This window comes from Procambarus clarkii, chromosome 4, assembly GCF_040958095.1.
Source record: "Procambarus clarkii isolate CNS0578487 chromosome 4, FALCON_Pclarkii_2.0, whole genome shotgun sequence".
Classification (NCBI taxonomy): Eukaryota; Metazoa; Arthropoda; class Malacostraca; order Decapoda; family Cambaridae; genus Procambarus; species Procambarus clarkii.
The window spans coordinates 18,904,628-18,925,039 of NC_091153.1; the positions used below are offsets into that span (position 1 = coordinate 18,904,628).

At 48.4% G+C, this 20,412-nt stretch overlaps 1 protein-coding gene across 2 annotated transcripts in view; it reads left to right on the forward strand.

The window, feature by feature from the left end:
- The first annotated feature begins 1,299 nt into the window (after positions 1–1,299).
- LOC123751082 (ankyrin homolog) overlaps positions 1,300–20,412 on the forward strand; it is a 138,078-nt gene continuing 118,965 nt past the window's right edge. Inside the window, exons 1-2 of one of the 2 annotated variants that reach the window (XM_069333154.1) lie at positions 1,300–1,670; positions 9,335–9,903. In XM_069333154.1, coding sequence (XP_069189255.1) covers positions 9,825–9,903 — 79 coding nt within the window. In that variant the 5' untranslated portion in view covers positions 1,300–1,670; positions 9,335–9,824. The remainder of the gene's footprint in view (positions 1,671–9,334; positions 9,904–20,412) is intronic. The other variant, XM_069333148.1, reaches the window with a different exon arrangement.

The window sequence follows — 20,412 nt, forward strand, 5'->3', positions numbered from 1 at the left end:
TATATATATATATATATATATATATATATATATATATATATATATATATGTCGTACCTAGTAGCCAGAATGCACTTCTCGGCCTACTATGCAAGGCCCGATTTGCCTAATAAGCCAAGTTTTCCTGAATTAATATATTTTCTCTAGTTTTTTTCTTATGAAATGATAAAGCTACCCATTTCATTATGTATGAGATCAATTTTTTTTTATTGGAGTTAAAATTAACGTAGATATATAACCGAACCCAACCAACCCTACCTAACCTAACCTATCTGTATAGGTTAGGTAATGGAAAAAGTTAGGTTAGGTTAGGTTAGGTAGGTTAGGTACTCGAAAAAGAATTAATTCATGAAAACTTGGCTTATTAGGCAAATTGGGCCTTGCATAGTAGGCTGAGAAGTGCGTTCTGGCTACTAGGTACGACATATATATATATATATATATATATATATATATATATATATATATATATATATATATATGTCGTACCTAATAGCCAGAACGCACTTGTCAGCCTACTATGCAAGGCCGATTTGCCTAATAAGCCAAGTTTTCATGAATTAATTGTTTTTCGACTACCTAACCTACCTAACCTAACCTAACTTCTTCGGCTACCTAACCTAACCTAACCTATAGAGATAGGTTAGGTTAGGTTAAGTAGGGTTAGTTAGGTTCGGTCATATATCTACGTTAATTTTAACTCCAATAAAAAGAAATTGACCTCATACATAATGAAATGGACAGATTTATCATTTCATAAGAAAAATAATAGAGAAAATATATTAATTCCGGAAAACTTGGCTTATTAGGCAAATCGGGCCTTGCATAGTAGGCCGAGAAGTGCATTCTGGCTACTAGGTACGACATACATATATATATATATATATATATATATATATATATATATATATATATATATATATATATATATATATATATATATATATATATATATATATATATATATACATATATATATATATATATATATATATATATATATATATTTATATATATATATATATATATATATATATATATATATATATATATATATATATATATATATATATATATATATATATATATATATATTTAAGTAATAAGTAGTATTATTTTCTTACCAAAAATTAATTTATCAGTTTAAGCTAGAGTTTTTGCCGATTGTTCCCAATTAAACTTCCTTAATATGCCGGTAGCTTTTGCACCTAGAAATAATTGAACCTAAATTTAAAATTGTATGCTTACTATCATACTCAGTTAGAGATGGTGACCGGAGGTGTATGGGATGATCATGGACAGTAAGGGATAGTGCACTGGGATGTCCGAAACAATGTAAGTGTACAGTAACCACTGATGGTGGCATGTGAGAGAGCTGGGATGGAAGGTGCAGACAGGTAAGAGTAATGTGACAGACAACAGTGTGGGAAGGGTGTGGCCACAGAGTGATGACTAGCGTGTCTCACACAGCTGTAACATTAGCCTTACACTCACTACGTTGGAGTACACAGAGACACACACACACACATCCGCTACACTCAGTTCGCTGGAGTTCACAGAGACACGAGCTACCCTCAGTACGCTGGAGTACACACACACACGCCCCGCTACACTGTATCGTCGCCTCGCACAGCAGGGTGTTGTCGGGATGAACGCTCTGGTGTGATCCAGGTAAGTTCTTCCTCTCTGTGAGTCACAATAACGTGGCTGAACGTATGATGACCAAACCACACTTCAGAAAATGTTAAAACGACAACGCTTCGGTCCGCCCTGGACAATTATCAAGACGAGTGATAGAAAAGAGGATTGATTGATGAATAATGAAATATTGATTGATGAATAAAATATTGAAATATAGTGAGGTGAGAGGAGAGGAGCAGATAAGATAAAAAGGTAAACGCAAGACGGAAGTTAATAATAGGATGAAGTTCAGAATAAGAAGAAAGTTAAGAAAAGGGAAAGGGGGTAAGCGTAGCTTGCCTAGAAAACAAGTAGTCAAGTAGTACTTATTCCAAGTAGTCAAGTACTCTTGACTACTTGGAATAAATGCTCCCTTGAAGGAAGACTGGTCCGAAAGAGCACTAGAGTTAAAATTGTTTGAATTGAACAACTTATCATAGGAAATAATGAGGACAATGCCACAGCGAGGACCAGGGAAAATAACAAACGAGAGCCCAAGTCCGAGAAGTTCTAAGCTCCTGCTTAGAGGGGACGAAGTAAGGGAGGTAACAATCAGGGGAGTCAGATTAGCCAAAATATTGTTGTGTGTAGTGTGGTGGAGTGGTGGGAAAGGGAAAAGCGAGCAGTGTGTAATGTGGATAAGTGGTGGGAAGAGGGGAAATGGGCAGCGTCAAAAGCGATGGGAAATGGGTTATTGCATAGATCACTGGGAAGAGAAGATAGAAAGCGTTGGTGTTCACGTACTGTTAGAAAAGCATCGTCAACTTGCAAGGAGGTGGACTGAATAAGTTTTTGAAGTAGAAGGCAGGTATGTTCAGGATATGATCCTGAAGCGTTAAATTGGAGAAAGAGATTAGGAATGCTGGAAAACTTGTTCCACAAGACAGTCTTTAAAAACTAAACTGGTTCTTGCGACATTTGAAGATAACAAGGGACGACTCGAAGACACGACAAGGCTGTTTAATAAAGGAAGGTTGGAAATCGAAGAATAGAACAGTCCCCATGGCGCGGTGATAAGACACTGGCCCGCGCTTTGCGAGTTATTTGGTCTGGATTCGTATCCTGGCTGGAGAGGATTGACTGGGTGCCAATCCTTAATTGTAGCCTGTGTTCATCCAGCAGTGAATACCTGGTTTTAAACAATTTGTTGGGCCGTATTCCAGGGAAAATTAAGATTAAGAAACTGTCCGAAATGCTTTGCGTTCTAGTGGCTTTACAAGAATTTAAGAACTCTTGAATAAATATATATATATATATATATATATATATATATATATATATATATATATATATATATATATATATATATATATATATATATATATATATATATATATATATATATATATATATATATAAAACGAAGTAAGATGCTTACTTTATGCTTCATAGTCTCCTTATGGATGCCACAAGTAAGCATCTTACTCTGTCAACAACCCATTCTCTTACAAATTAAGTCGCTCTTCGCTAGTATCTGCACTCAGACTAAAAATCGACGTAATTAAAAATGAAATCGGCTCACGAAAGTGACGTACTGTCCCGTTTTCTGTTTTGGGTCCTGTGGCATAGGCTGATATAATAGGACAGGAAACTTTCAATTAACGGTTTTCATAACGTTTTGAAACCTTAGGGAAACTTCCTGCAATCCAAACCTACCAGAGGACCCTTAACTTGATGTTTTGGAAAAAAAAACAATCAATTTAGTTGGAAATTATATTTTCATTTTAAATTATGTCGATATATGTTCGTAGCGTATACGAGCGACAAACGACGTACCTTGTAAGAGGACGGGTTACGTGAGTCACAATAACGTGGCTGAAGATATGATGAACAAACCACACATCAGAAAATGGAGAAACAACGACGTTTCGATCCGTCCTGGATATTTATCAAGTCGTGTGATATGTTTGATTGATTGATAAAGATTAAGCCAACCCAGAGGTGGCACGGGCATGATTAGCCCATAAATGGAAGCTGTTTGAAGCCATCACCCGTACCAGTAGCAGGTACTGTAGACCTGGGGATGAATGGGGTCTGGAAAGTGGGACAATCGGAAGTAGTCTGGAGCGGAAACTTCGGCGTCGCACAGAGTGGAGCCCCATCCACTGTATTCTCCATCCACTGGAGTATGCAGCTCAATCATGAAGCCTCCACCAAAAGAAACACTTTAGGAAACTGGTAAAGGTTAAACAAATTTGCGACGAGGCTAGTCCCGGAGTTGGATGGGATTGGATATGAAGAGGGACTGAAGGAAGTGAACCTGACCTAGCCCTTGCCTCTCACCCCTCACTGTAACTCCTTGCTTCCTATTGCTTAGGTATTCCCTTATCCACTGGAGCACTTTACCAGTTACTCCTGCCTGTCTCTCCAGCTTATATACCAGCCTCTTATGGGGGACTGTGTCAAAGGCTTTCCGACATTCCAAAACAATGCAGTCCGCCCAGCCTTCTCGTTCTTGCTTAATCTTTGTCACCTGATCGTAGGTATTATTAAGCCAGTAAGGCAAGATTTACTCTCCCTGAACCCATGTTGGTGATTTGTCATGAAGTCCCTTCTCTCCAGATGTGTTACTAGATTTTTTCTCACGATCTTCTCCATCATTTTGCATGGTATACAAGTTAAGGACACTGGCATGTAGTTCAGTGCCTCTTGTCTGTCACCCTTTTTGTATATTGAGACCACATTAGCCGCTTTCCATATTTCTGGTAGGTCTCCCGTCTCCAGTGACCTGCTATACTCTATGGAGAGTGGCAAGCAGAGTGCCTCTGCACACTCTTTCAATACCTATGGTGAGATCCCGTCTGGACCAACAGCCTTTCTCACATCCCGATCCAACAGGTGTCTCTTGACCTCATCTCTCGTAATTTTGAACCCCTCCAAAGCCACCTGGTTTACTGCCCCCTCTCCTAGAGCAGTGACCTCACCATATTCTATTGTGAAGACCTCCTGGAACCTCTTGTTGAGTTCTTCACACATATCTTTGTCATTCTCTGTATAACTGTCTTTGCTTGTTGTACGTTTCATTACCTGGTGTGACTGTGGAGTAGTTTTGGATCAGTCTTGGCTTTGCTTGCTAGATCATTTTCATAATTATTCTCTGCTTCCCTGCTCACACTAACATACTCATTCCTGGTTCTCTGGTATCTCTCTCTGCTTTCTGGTGTTCTGTTATTTCGGAAGTTGCTCCACGCCCTTTTGCTCAGTTCCTTTGCTTCCATACATATCCTGTTACACCATGCATTCTTATTTTGCTTCTCGGATTTTTCCCTTTGGGCCGGGATAAACCTGTTTACTGCCTCCTGACACATTTGGGTGCCATAGTCCATCATGTCTTGTACAGACTTAGCTTTGAGGTCTGTGTCCCAAGGTATATCCCATAGGAAACTTCTCATCCCTTCATAATTCCCCTTTCGGTATGCCAGCCTTTTTGTTTTCTAGTTCTTTTTTGGGGGAGATAAGTCCAAGCTCTACTAAGTACTCAAGGATCAATACACTGTGATCACTCATTCCCAAGGGGGCTTCCATCTTAACTTTCCTTATATCCAACTCATTGAGGGTAAATATCAGATGAAGCATAGTTGGTTCATCCTCCCCTTTCATTCTTGTCGGTCCCTTGATGTGTTGGCTTAGAAAGTTTCTTGTGGCGGCATCCAGCAGCTTAGCTCTTCATGTATCTTGTCCTCCATGAGGGCCTCTGCTCTCCCAATCTATCTTCCTGTGGTTGAAGTCCCTCATGATTAGTAGTCCAGATCCATTCCTACTACCAAGAGACACTGTTCTCTCTATTATGTTAATGGTGGCCATGTTGTTTCTATCATATTCCTGTCTGGGTCTTCTGTCATTTGATGGCGGGTTATGTATGACTGCGACTATAATTTTTTGTTCTCCAGTTGCTATTGCACCTTTTATGTAGTCACTGAAACCTTCACAGCCCTGAATAATCATCTCCTCAAAATCCCAGCCTTTTCTTACCAGCAGAGCTACACCACCACCTCCTCTTCCTTCTCTGTCTTCCCTCACAACACAGTAGTCCTTTGGAAACACTGCATTTGTTATGGTTTTCGTTAGCTTTGTTTCTGTGAGTGCTATTATGTCTGGGTTTTCTTCAAGTATCCATTCTCCAAGTTCATTTGTTTTATTTGTAATCCCATCTATGTTAGTGTACATTGCCTTAATGAGACTCACTTTCTTCTGTCCCTTCTTGGTTAGCATTCAGCTGATGGGTCAAGCTGTTCCATGGGCGTGAGGATTTGTGGGGTCGGTAACGGGGTCTCAGAGGATAGTGGAGTGAGGGGTGGGGGGTCAAGTGATAGGGGGGACAGGGAGGTATGGGTTGAAGGGGGAGGGACGACAGTGGGGGAAAGGGGGGGAGGGAGGACATGGTGGGAGTAGGGGAGGGGTAGCAGGGTGGGAGTCGGGTGAGGGGGGAGGGAGAGTTGGCTGAACATTTGAGTGGGGGCAGGGAGTGTTTGGGGTAGGGGGGGGGGTTTCTATGGAGATGAGGGTTGTGGAGTTGCCTTCCCCTCTGGTGGTACTGGGTTGCTGGTTGTGGGTTCCCCCCTCACCCCTGGGGATGTTGTGTTGGAAGCTGTGTTTTCCTGGTTTTCTCCTCTCACTCTGCGCTTCTTCCTTTCTTCTGCAGCTATGGCTCTCTCCTCCCTCATAATGTCCCTCTGGAGGAATACTTTTTTTAATTCTCCCACATATTGCAGGTGGCTCTTCCTTGTTAGAATCTTCTCCTTTGGGGCTTCGTTTGCAAACACTATCTTTAACAAACAGTCTCTGTCCTCGTTGTACCAGCCCATCCTGAAAACTTTCTCAATTCAATGTTCAGTCCTTTCCATCTCTCTAGCCTTCTTAATATTTCATTCGCTGCTGCTCTGTCCTTATCGTTGCATTCTGTCCTATTGGAGCCTTCCTGCTTACTACATACTAATGCCCACAGCTACCACTGATCTTTTTCTTTCCAGCAGCTGACTAGTGGCCTTTGCTGCTTCCTGTGAGGGGGCTGCTTTCATGGCTACCTCCCTCACTATGGACATTACTTCCTTGTGTGTGTGTGTGTTATCGTGGTAACGTGTGTGTATGTATGCTATCCTGTTAATTTTTTCCTCTATTGATAAGCCAAAAATTTTACATACTCCAGCTCTGTCTCCCATTTTGAATCGAGCATTTGTCTGTTAAATCTGGGATTTCTTAACCACAATACTGTGGCCTTTTATAAAGTGTGTTAATGACAGCCTTTAGTTAAGTGTGTTGATGACAGCCATTAGTTAAGTGTGTTGATGACAGCCTTTAGTTAAGTGTGTTGATGACAGCCTTTAGTTCCGTGTGTTGATGACAGCCTTTAGTTAAGTGTGTTGATGACAGCCTTTAGTTAAGTGTGTTGATGACAGCAGTAGTAGGGATGTCCTCCCAGCGTCCATTTTTTGGGGGGGAAAAGAGGACGCTGGAGGGTCAGGGGGTTCCAGGTGAATTAAGGAAGAGGACGATGAAGCGTCAGGGGTTCCAGGTGAATTTGGCCAGTAACTGATTTGGAATTAAAGAATTCTTAAGAGAAAAATAATTACCGATATCTTAGAAGTTTGTTAAGAGTTCTTATGGGAGAAATTCAAAAATTTTCAGAGTTCAGTTGTATGAAAATATTTCAGAGTTTGTGTAATCATAGAAGTTTCTTTACAAGTTTATGACAGAAATTTGGAAAAAACGACCATTTTCAGAAAATATTGTCAAAGTTTTGTTAAGGAAAGCAGACATCTTAGCCCTGACTTTTAGTTTTTATATCCATTTACGGCTGTTTCACGTGTAAAGACCGAAATTATACAGAGACCAGCTTAAACACTGAAAATTCATCAGAGACCAGTTTTATATCTATTTACAGCTGTTTCACCTGTACAGTCCAAAAATTTGTCAGAGACCAGTTAAAGCTCAAATTTCATCAAAGTCCAATTTGAGCCCGAAAATAATCAGAGTCCAGTTTATACCCAAAAATAATCAGTCCCATAAAGACTGAAAATTAGTCAGAATTCAGTTGTAGACAGAAATTCATCACAGTTCAGTTTATACCAAAAAATCGCCAGAGTTTAGTTTAAGCCCCAAAATCCGCCAGAGACCAGTTCAGGCTGAAAATCCGTCAGACCAGTTCATGTCGAAAGTTCGTCAGTCCAGTTGTAGACAGAAATTCGTCAGAGTCCAATTTATGCCCTAAAATCAGAGTCCCGCAAAGGCCTAAAATTAGTCAGAGTTCACTTTGAGACCGAAATAATTCAGAGTTTTACTGACACTTGCATTCTCAAAGAGTTCTTATGGAGGATATTCAAATATTATCAGAGTCCAGTAAAAGACCACAAATTTGTTAGAGTCCAGTTTATACCCAAAAATAATCAGAGAAAATAATAATTATTTTCGGGCTCAAATTGGACTCTGATGAAATTTGAGCTTAAACTGGGCTCGGACTAATTTTTGGACTTTACAGGTGAAACAGCTGTAAATGGATATAAAACTGGTCTCTGATGAATTTTCAGTGTTTAAACTGGTCTCTGTACAATTTCGGTCTTTACACGTGAAACAACCGTAAATGGATAAAAAAACTAAAAGTCATGGCTAAGATGTCTGTTTTCCTTAACAAAACTTTGACAATATTCTCTGAAAATGATCGTTTTTCCAAATTTCTGTCATAAACTTGTAAATAAACTTCTATGATTACACGAACTCTGAAATATTTTCATAAAACTGAACTCTGACAAATTTTGAATTTCTCCCATAAGAACTCTTAACAAACTTCTAAGATATCGGAAATTATTTTACCCATAACAAACCTTTAACTCCAAATCGGCCCTTTTTCTGAAAAAAGGGCACATACACTGTCATCCCTAATACTGAGAGCCTTTAGTTCAGTGTGTTGATGACAGCCTTAAGTTCAGTGTGTTGATGAGAGCCTTTAGTCAATTGTGTTGATGACAGCCTTAAGTCAGTTGTGTTGATGACAGCCTTAAGTTAAGGGTGTTGATGACAGCCTTTAGTCAGTTGTGTTGATGACAGCCTTAAGTTAAGGGTGTTGATGACAGCCTTAAGTTAAGTGTGTTGATGACAGCCTTAAGTCAGTTGTGTTGATGACAGCCTTAAGTTAAGGGTGTTGATGACAGCCTTAAGTCAGTTGTGTTGATGACAGCCTTAAGTTAAGGGTGTTGATGACAGCCTTAAGTTAAGTGTGTTTATTACAGCCTTTAGTTCAGTGTGTTGATGACAGCCTTAAGTTAAGTGGGTTGACAGCCTTAAGTTAAGTGTGTTGATGACAGCCTTTAGTCAGTTGTGTTGATGAGAGCCTTAAGTTAAATGTGTTGATGACAGCCTTAAGTTAAGTGTGTTGATGACAACCTTAAGTTAAGTGTGTTGATGACAACCTTAAGTTAAGTGTGTTGATGACAACCTTAAGTTAAGTGTGATGATGACCGCCTTAAGTTAAGTGTGTTGATGGCAGCCTTTAGTCAGTTGTGTTGATGACAGCCTTAAGTTAAGTGTGTTGATGACAGCCATAAGTTAAGTGTGTTGATGACAGCCTCTAGTTAAGTGTGTTTATGGCAGCCTTTTGTCAAGTGTTTCATTTATGTTGACTCTGTTGATGCTATTTTCAAGTAACAAATGCTATATTGCAGTACTGGCAGCGATTTCCATATGTAAACACCACCAGGAGCACTGGCAGCTGCCCCAGGAGCATCACTAGCATTAGTAACAGCACCATCAGTACCAGCAGCAGCAACAACAGTGGCAACAGTAGCAGCAGCACCTCCAGCAGTTCCAACATCAGCAGCAGCACCACCACCACTAGCAGTACCAGCAGCAGGAGCGGCAGTACCACCAGCAGCAGCAGCAGCACCAGCAGTACCAGCACCAGCAGTAGAAGCAGCAGCGCCAGCAGTAGAAGCAGCAGCACCAGCAGTAGAAGCAGCAGCACCAGCAGTAGAAGCAGCAGCACCAGCAGTACCAGCACCAGCAGTAGAAGCAGCAGCACCAGCAGTACCAGCACCAGCAGTAGAAGCAGCAGCACCAGCAGTAGAAGCAGCAGCACCAGCAGTAGAAGCAGCAGCGCCAGCAGTAGAAGCAGCAGCGCCAGCAGTAGAAGCAGCAGCAGCCACGTCAGTGGTGATGGTGCGGGGCATGTTGATGGTGTGGGTGGCAGTCTGCCTCACACACCTGGCTCCTGTCGTAAACTCTGCCCTCACAGGTGAGTGTGCTAGTTCACTGCCATATATATCATCCTCCCGCTCTGCTAGTCCCAGCTTTATAATAAAAACAGTAAAGACAAGTGCATTAATATTGCATTATATTAGAGTAGCGTAAAATATTAAGATGAAAGGTGGAACTGGTTGGGCGTTTGAAGTTTTATTGAGAGTTATTTGTGAATATAGACTAGTGAGAGAGCAGAACTTCAAACACAGGAAGTGAACAAAACGTATCGAGAACAGTTTGAACACGATGAATAGTGAGTTTTATGTGGCAGCGCAACATTCAAACATACAGCATGCATGTTTACGATATATATGTACTACATATGTACTCACTCAGTTTGCGATAGTCCATATTTTGTACTTTTGTGAAACTTACTGTGCTCAAAGTTATGATTCGAGACTTGCTTCATTCACCTCCAGTCTCTACTGCAAACACTAAGTCAACGACACCAAAACACCTTATCTAACCATTCCCAGGCCTAACTATTCTTAAACAATCTATACATAACAAAAATTATACTTATTTAAGAAAAAAAAAGTTTTTTATTATTACACCACTTAAAATATTCCTCCTTTCTGTTGGATAACAGATGTACTCACCTATTTGTACTCACCTATTTGTGCTTGCGGGGGTTGAGCTTTGGCTCTTTGGTCCCGCCTCTCAACTGTCAATCAACTGGTGTACAGATTCCTGAGCCTATCATATCTACATTTGAAACTGTGTATAGAGTCAGCCTCCACCACATCACTGCCTAGTGCATTCCATCCGTTAACTACTCTGACACTGAAAAAGTTCCTTCTACCGTCTCTGTGGCTCATGTGGGTACTCAGTTTCCACCTGTGTCCCGTTGTTCGCGTCCCATCAGTGTTGAATAGTTTATCCTTGTTTAGCAGGTCAATTCCCCTGAGGATTTTGTAGGTTGTGATCATGTCTCCCCTTACTCTTCTGTCTTCCAGTGTCGTAAGGTGCATTTCCCGCAGCCTTTCCTCGTAACTCATGCCTCTTAGTTCTGGGACTAGTCTAGTGACATACCTTTGGACTTTTTCCAGCTTCGTCTTGAGCTTGACAAGGTACGGGCTCCATGCTGGAGCCGCATACTCCAGGATTGGTCTTACATATGTGGTGTACAAGATTCTGAATGATTCCTTACATAGGTTACTGAACGCTGTTCTGATGTTAGCCAGCCTCGCATATGCCGCTGACGTTATTCTTTTTATGTGGGCTTCAGAAGATAGGTTTGGTGTGATATCAACTCCTAGATCTTTCTCTCTGCCCGTTTCATTAAGTACTTCATCTCCTATTCTGTATCCTGTGTCTGGCCTCCTGTTCCACTGCCTAGTTTCATTACTTTGCATTTACTCGGGTTGAACTTCAACAGCCATTTGTTGGACCATTCACTCAGTCTGTCTAGGTCATCTTGTAGCCTCCTATCATTCTCAGTTTCAATCCTCCTCATATTTTTTGCGTCATCGGCAAACATTGAGAGAAAGGATTCTATACCCTCTGGGAGATCATTTACATATATCAGAAACAGTATAGGTCCAAGGATTGACCCCTTCGGGACTCCACTCGTAACGTCTCGTTATTCACTTACAGATGTGTAAGTGAAGTAATGATATATTAACGTCAAAGATAAAAGTATAATTGTATTTGGATGGATAGGCTAACCAGCCCGTCCTCCTAAGATTTCCCAACGTTTGGGTACTGTCGTACTAAAGTTCCCTTTGCCTAACCTACCAGAGGACCCAAAACAGAAAACGGTACAGTATGTCAATTTCGCGAACCTTTTTCTAGTACGATGATTTTTGGCCTTAGGTAGAGTGTACGTCAAAATGCGACGTGCTATCAGGAGGACACGTTGTACTGTGTTAAGAGTTGGTCACACAGTGATGTAGGTCCTGGATGATGACCTCTGGATTATTCACTCTCCTTCATGCGTGTTCATTTTCGTGTTCACTCACACTCAACTTCACTCATACTAGTGTTCACTCTCACTCATGTTCACTTACACTCTTGTTCACTTTCACTCATCTTCACTTTCACTCAACTTCACTCACTTTCAAACTCATACACTTAAGCTCATGCATGCTTGTGTTCACTCACACTAAGTTCATACATGCTTGTGTTCACTCACACACGCTTGTGTTCACTCACACTAAGCTCATACACGCTTGTGTTAATTAATACTCAAGCTCACTCCCACTCGTGTTCACTAACTTCACTCACATTTAACTAAACATGGAATCGTATTCACCCTCACTCAATTTCACTCAGACACAAGTTCATTCACAGACAATTTCTCTCATAATCAAATTTACTCTAACTCAAATTCACTCACACCCAAGTTCACTCACACTCAAGTTTACCCACAGCTAAGCTCATTAACATTCAAGCTCATTCACCGTCAAGTTCACTCACGCTCAAGTTTATTCACACTCAAGTACACTTACAGTCAAGTTCACTCAAACTAAAGAGTACTCATACTCATATTTACATATAATCGACTTTCTTACACTCAAATTCACACTCAAGTTCATTCACAGTAAAGTTTACTCACAATAAAGTTCACTCACACTCAAATTCACTCACACTTAAGTTCCCTCACACTCAAATTCACTCACACTCAAATTTAGCCTCACACAAATTCACTCATACTCAAGTTCACTCACACTCAAAATTCACTCATACTCAAGTTCACTCACACTCATATTACCTCACACTCAAATTCAACCACACTCAAATTCACTCACACTCAAATTTAGCCACACACAAATTCACTCATACTCAAGTTCACTCACACTCAAAATTCACTCATACTCAAGTTCACTCACACTCATATTAACTCACACTCAAATTCACTCATATTCACGTTCACTCACCCTCAAATTCACTCACATTTCCCTTTCCATACACTCCTAAGGATTCTTTCTCTCTAACTCATTAATTCCAGTTCCAAAACACACATCTTTAACCCGTACCCACAGTCTTTCCCCTTTACCAATGATCCCACTAACCACTACCCACTCTCTCCTCTAGCCACTACTTTCATCCTATCCTTTCCTTCTAGACGCGAAGAAAACTCATTCCCCTACCACAGCCTGGGAGTGCCTATGTCGATAATCCATGAAGCACCTGACATACTAGTGCACTAATGCTGATGGAAAGGCAAACAAAGAAAAGAAAGACATGAAAAAAACGATGTAGTAGTGATAATAGAAATTAAGTGAACACAAATTCAGTATTTCTCAGAATATATTAAATGGCCGGAAGAGAATAAAAACAGATGGGAGAAAGGGAAATGACACTGCTGATCAGAAGAAATAGCAGGTTTAAACAGATCATTTTTGAGGAAATCAATTATGCTAACCATGTTGCAATAATTATTTTAGTGAAAGGAGAAAAAGTGGTTGTGAAATTATCTAGGTGTTTCAATCGCCTAGATAATCCAAAACAAGAATATAAGAGAAAAAGCAGGGCTTGAATAAATGTCATACAAAGTATAGTTGAATTATCACATAGAGTGAGAGCAAAGATGCTAGCAATGAGAGATTTCAACCATGGGCAAACTGACTTGGACTCAAGAAATTCGAGAAGGTGAGGATAGACATGACGGACCAAAACTGGTATAAACTGTAGAAAGGACCTCCTTACCACAATATGTTATGGAAGAAACACACAGGAGCGGTGAAGACCAATTAGCATGATTAGACTTGGTCTTCATACAAAGAGAAATGGACCTTCATATCATTAACTTGAGATGTCAGTGACCATTGGGGGGCCAGTGACCACTGGGAGGGAAGTGACCAGTGGGGGCCAGTGACCAGTGGGGGCAGTGACCAGTGGGAGGGAAGTGACCAGTGGGGGCCAGTGACCAGTGGGGGCCAGTGACCAGTGGGGGCAGTGACCAGTGGGATGGAAGTGACCAGTGGGGGCCAGTGACCAGTGGGGGCCAGTGACCAGTGGGGGCCAGTGACCAGTGGGGGCAGTGACCAGTGGGGGACCAGTGACCAGTGAAAAGCCAGTGACCAGTGGAGGGACAGTGACTAGTGGAGGGCCAGTGAGCAGAAGGGGCCAGTGATCAGTAAGGGGCCAGTGATCATTTAGGGGCCAGTGATTGGTGGGGGTGAAGTGACCAGTGGGGGGCCAGTGACCAGTAGGGGGCCAGTGACCAGTGAGAGGCCAGTGACCAGAGGGGCCAGTGACGAGTGGGGGGCCAGTGACATGGGGGGGCAGTGACCAGTGGAGGGCAGTGACCAGAGGGGGCCAGTGACCAGTTGGGGGCCAGTGACCATTGGGGGGCCAGTAACCAGAGAGGGGCCAGTGACCAGAGGGGGGGGCCAGAGACCAATGAGGGGCAAGTGATCAGTGGGGGCCAGTGACCAGTGGAGGGCCAGTGACCAGGGGGGGGACAGTAACCAGTGGAGGGCCAGTGACCAGTGGGAGGCCAGTGACCAGTGGGGGTCATTGATCAGTAGGGGCCAGTGACCAAAGGGGACCAGTGACCAGAGGGCGCCAGTGACCAGTGGAGGGCCAGTGACCAGTGGGAGGCCAGTGACCAGTGGGGAGCCAGTGATCAGTGGGGGTCAGTGACCAGAGGGGGGCCAGTGACAAGTGGGAGCCAGTGACCAGTGGGGGCTAGTGATCAGTAGAGGGCCAGTGACCGGTGGAAGCCAGTGACCAGAGGGGGGCCAGTGACCAGTGCGGGGCCAGTGACTAGAGGGGGCAGTGACCAGTGGGGGCCAGTGACCATTGCGGGGCCAGTAACCTGAGGGGGCCAATGACAAGAAGGGGCGGGCCAGTGACCAATGGGGGACCAGTGATCAGTGGGGGCCAGTGACCAGTGGAGGGCCAGTGACCAGTGGGGGGCCAGTGACCAGTGGGGGGCCAGTGATCAGTGGAGGCCAGTGACCAGAGGGAGCCAGTGGCCAGTGGGGGCCAGTGACCAGTGGAGGGCCAGTGACCAGTGGGGGGACAGTGACCAGTGGAGGGCCAGTGACCAGTGGGAGGCCAGTGACCAGTGGGGGCCAGTGACCAGAGGGGGCCAGTTACCAGTGGGGGCCAGTGACCAGAGGGGGGGGGGGCCAGTGACAAGTGGGGGCCAGTAATCAGTGGAGGGCCAGTGACCAGTGGAAGCCAGTAACCAAAGGGGGGGGGGTGCAGTGACCAGTGGGGGGGGCAGTGACCAGAGGGGAGCAGTGAACAGAGAGGGCCAGTGATCAGTAGGGGGGCCAGTGACCAGAGGGGGCCAGTGACCAGTGGGGGCCAGTGACCAGAGAGGGCCAGTGATCAGAGGGGGCCAGTGACCAGTGGGGGCCAGATACCAAAGGGGGCCCAGTGACCAGTGGGGGCCAGTGAAGAGAGGGTGGCCAGTGGCCAGTATGGAGCCAGTGAACAGAGGGACCCAGTGATCAGAGGGGGGCCAGTGACCGTTGGGGGGCCAGTGACCAGTGGGGGGCCAGTGACCAGAGGGGGCCAGTGACCAGTGGGGGCCAGTGACCAGTGGGGGGCCAGAGACCAGTGAAGGCCAGTTACCAGAGAGCGGCAGTGACCAATGGGGGCCAGTTACCAGTGGGGGCCAGTGACAAGTGGGGGCCAGTGACCAATGGAGGGGCAGTGACGAGTAGGGCCAGTGACAGAGAAGGCCAGTGACCAGGAGGGGGGCCAGTGACCAGTGGGGGCCAGTAACCAGTGGGGACCAGTGACCAGAGGAGGCCAGTGACCAGGGGGGGGCCAGTAACCAATGGGGGGCCAGTGACTATTGGGGGGGCAGTGACCAGTGGGAGGGTCAGTGACCAGTGAGAGGCCAGTGACCGTTGAGGGGCCAGTGACCATTAGGGTGCCAGAGACAAGTGAGGGGCAGTGATCAGAGGGGGAGCCAGTGACCAGTGGGGGCCAGTGATCAGAGGGGGCCAGTGACCATTAGGGGGCAAGTGACAAGAGAGGGCCAGTGACTAGTGGGGCCAGTTGCCAGAGGGGGGCCAGTGACCAGTGGAGGAGCAGTGACCAGAGGGCATCAGTGACTAGTGGGGGGCCAGTGACCAGTGGGTGCTAGGTACCAATGGAGAGCCAGTGAAAAGTGGGGGGCCAGTGGCCAGTGGGGGGCCAGTGACCAATGGGAGCTAGAGACCAGTGACGCAAGTGACCAGAGGGGGGCAGTGACCAGTGGGGGCCATTGACCAGAGGGGGTCAGTGATCAATGGGGGCCAGTGACTAGAGGAGGCCGGTGACAAGAGGGGGGCAGTGACCAGAGGGGGCCAGTGACCAGAGGGGGCCAGTGACCAGAGGGGGGCCAGTATACAATGGAGGGCTAGTGACCAGTGGGAAGCCAGTGACAAGTGGGGGCCAGTGACTAGCGGGGGCCAGTGACAAGTGGGGGCCAGTGGCCAGTAGGGGGCCAGTGACCAGTGGCGGCCAGTGACCAGAAGGGGCCAGTGACTAGAGGAGGCCAGTGACAAGAGCGGGGCAGTGACCAGAGGGGACCAGTGACAAGAGGGGGCCAGTGTACAATGCAGGGCTAGTGACCAGTGGGAAGCCAGTGACCAGTGGGGGCCAGTGACTAGCTGGGGCCAGTGACAAGTGGGGGCCAGTGGCCAGTAGGGGGCCAGTGACCAGTAGGGGCCAGTGACCAGAAGGGACCAGTGACCAGAGGGGGCCAGTGACAAGAGGGGGCAGTGACCAATGGAGGGCTATAGTGACCAGTGAAGAGCCAGTGACCAGTGGGGGGCCAGTGACTAGAGGGGGGCAGTAACCAAAGGGGGTCAGTGACATGTGGGGGCCAGTGACCAGTGGGATGCCATTGACCAGATGGGGCCAGTCACCATATGGGGGCAGTGACCAGAGGGGGCAATGACCAGTCGAGGGCTAGTAACCAGTGGGGGGCCAGTGACCAGAGGAGGCCAGTGACTAGAGGAGGCGAGTGACCAGAGGGGACAGTGACCAGAGAAGACCGCCAGTTACCAGAGGGGGGCCAGTGACCAGTGGAGCCAGTGAGCAGATAGGGGCCAGTGACCAGTAGGGGCCAGTGACCAGTGGGGGCCAGTGACCAGTGGGGCCCAGTGTCCAGTGTGGGCCTGTGACCAGAGGGGGGCAGTGACCAGTGGGTGCCAGGGACCAGTTGGGAGCTAGTGACCAGTGGGGTCAGTGACCAGTGGGGGCCAGTAGTGGTGGCCAGTGACCAGTGGGGGCCAGTGACCCGAGGAGGCCAGTGACAATTAAGAGAACTGCTGTGACCAGAGGGGGGCAGTGACCAGAGGGTGGAAAATGACCAGTAGGGGGCCAGTGACCAGTGAGGGCCAGTGACCAGTGTTAGGCCAGTGACCAATGGGGGGTCAGTGACCAGAGGGGGCCAGTGACCAGAGGGGGCCAGTGACCAGTGGGGGGCCAGTGACCAATGTGGGCCAGTGACTAGTGGGGGCCAGTGACCAGTGGGGGCCAGTGACCAGTGGGGGCCAGTGACCATAGGGGGGCTAGTGACCAGTGGGGACCAGTGACAGAGGAGGACAAAGACCAGAGAGGGGCAGTGACCAGAAGGGGGCCAATGCCTATTGGGGGCCAGTGACAAGTGGGGGGGCAGTGACCAGATGGGGGCCAGTGACCAGTGGGGGCTAGTGACCAGTGGGGGCCAGTGACCAGAGGGGGCCAGTGACCAGTGGGGTGCCAGTGACCAGAGGGGGCCAGTGACCAGTGGGGGCTAGTGACCAGTTGGGGTCAGTGACAAGTTGGGGCCAGTGACCAGAGGGGGCCAGTGACCAGTAGGTGGCCAGTGACCAGTGGGGGCTAGTGACCAGAGGGGGCCAGTGACCAGTGGGGGGCCAGTGACCAGTGGGGGCTAGTGACCAGTTGGGGCCAGTGACCAGTGGGGGGCCAGTGACCAGAGGGGGCCAGTGACCAGTGGGGGGCCAGTGACCACAGGGTGGCTAGTGACCAGTGGGGGCCAGTGACCAGAGAGGACTAGTGACCAGTGGAGGACCAGTGACCAAAAGGGGGCCAGTGACCAGTTAGGTGGGCCAGTGACCAGTGGGGGGCCAGTGACCAGATGGGGCCAGTGACCAGTGGGGGACCAGTGATCAGAGGGGGGCCAGTGACCAGTAAGGGGCGAGTGACTAGAGAGGGCCAGTGACCAGTGGGAGGCCTGCGATCAGAGGGGGGCCAGTGACCGGAGAGGGGCCAGGGACTAGTGGGTAGCCAGTGACCAGTGGGAGGCCAGTGACCAGTGGGGGGCAGTGACAAGAGGGGGCCGGTGTCCAGTGGGAGCCAGTGAACAAAAGGGGAACCAGTGACCAGTGAGGGGAAAGTGCCAGTGGGAAGCCAGTGACCAGTGGAGGCTAGTGACCAGTGGGGGCCAGTGACCAGAGGGGGACCAGTGACCAGTTAAGGGCCATTGACCTGTGGGGAGCCAGTGACCCATGGGGGGGGGCAGTGACCAGAAGGGGCCAATGACCAGTGGGTGGCCAGTGACCAGTGGGGGGGCCAGTGACCAGTGGGGGGACCAGTGACCAGAGAGGATCAGTGCCCAGGGGAAGACCAGTGACCAGATGGGGGCCAGTGACTAGAGAGGGCCAGTGACCAATAGGAGGCCAGTGACCAGAGCGGGCCAGTGACTAGAGAGGGCCAGTGACCAATAGGAGGCCAGTGACCAGAGGGGACCAGTGACCAGTGGGGGGCCAATGATCAGAGGGGGGACAGTGACCGGAGAGGGGCCAGAAACTAGTGGGTGGCCAGTGACCAGTGGGGGGCCAGTGACCAGTGGGGGCCAGTGACAGAGGAGGCCAGTGACCAGAGGGACACAGTGACAGAGGAGGCCAGTGACCAGGAGGGGCCAATGACCAATGGGTGGCCAGTGACCAGTGGGGGGGCCAGTGACCAGTGGGGGGACCAGTGACCAGAGAGGATCAGTGCCCAGGGGAAGACCAGTGACCAGATGGGGGCCAGTGACCAGTGGGGGGCAGTCATCAGTGGGGGAAAGGGACCAGAGGGGGCCAGTGACCAGTGGGGGGGCCATGCCGTGATAAGAGGGGGGCCAGTGAGTAGAAAGCGCCAGTGACCAGTGAGGCGGCCAGTGACATGTGGAGGCCAGTGATCAGAGGTGGCCAGTGATCAGTAGGGGGCCAGTGACTAGAGAGGGCCAGTGACCAATAGGAGGCCAGTGACCAGAGGGGGCCAGTGACTAGAGAGGGCCAGTGACCAATAGGAGGCCAGTGACCAGAGGGGGCCAGTGACCAGTGGGGGGCCAGTGATCAGAGGGGGGCCAGTGAACAGTAATGGGCCAGTGACTAGAGAGGGCCAGTGACCAGTGGGAAGCCTGCGATCAGAAGGGGGACAGTGACCGGAGAGGGGCCAGAGACTAGTGGGTGGCCAGTGACCAGTGGGGGGCCAGTGACCAGTGGGGGCCAGTGACCAGTGGGGGCCAGTGACAGAGGAGGCCAGTGACCAGAGGGACACAGTGGCAGAGGAGGCCAGTGACCAAGAGGGGTCAGTGACCAGAGGGGGGCCAATGACCAGTGGGGGCCAGTGACCAGTGGGGGCCAGTGACCAGAGGAGGCCAGTGACCAGAGGGGGGCAGTGACCAGTGGGGGGCCAGTGACCAGTTAAGGGCCATTGACCTGTGGGGTCATGGGGGGCAGTGACCAGAAGGGGCCAATGACCAGTTTGTGGCCAGTGACCAGTGGGGGGGGGCCAGTGCCCAGTGGGGGGACCAGTGACCAGAGAGGATCAGTGGCCAGGGGAAGACCAGTGACCAGATGGAGGCCAGTGACCAGTGGGGGGCAGTCATCAGTGGGGGAAAGGGACCAGAGGCGGCCAGTGACCAGTGGGGGGCCATGCCGTGATAAGAGGGGGGCAAGTGACTAGAAAGCGCCAGTGACCAGTGAGGGGGCCAGTGACCTGTGGGGGGCCAGTGATCAGAGGTGGCCAGTGACCAGTAGGGGGCCAGTGACTAGAGAGGGCCAGTGACCAATAGGAGGCCAGTGACCAGAGGGGGCCAGTGACTAGAGAGGGCCAGTGACCAATAGGAGGCCAGTGACCGGAGAGGGGCCAGAGACTAGTGGGTGGCCAGTGACCAGTGGGGGGCCAGTGACCAAAGGGGGCCAGTGACCAGTAGGGGGTCAGTGATCAGATGGGGCCAGTGGCCAGTGGGGAGCCAGTTACCAGAGGGGGTCAGTGATCAGAGGGGGGCCAGTGACAAGTGGGGGGCCAGTGACCAGAGGGGGGCCAGTGACCAGTGGGGGCCAGTGACCAGTGGGGGCCAGTGATTAGTGGGGGCCAGTGACCAGTGGGGGCCAGTGACCATTGGGGGGCCAGTGACCAGAGGAGGGCCAGTGTCCAGTTAGGGGACATTGATCATGGTGGGCCAGTGACCAGTAGGGGGCCAGTGACTAGAGAGGGCCAGTGACCAGTGGGGGGCCAGTGACCAGAGGGGAACCAGTGACCAGTTAGGGGCCATTGATCAGAAGGGGTCAGTGACCAGTGGGGCCAGTGACCAGTGGGGGGCGGCCATTGACCAGAG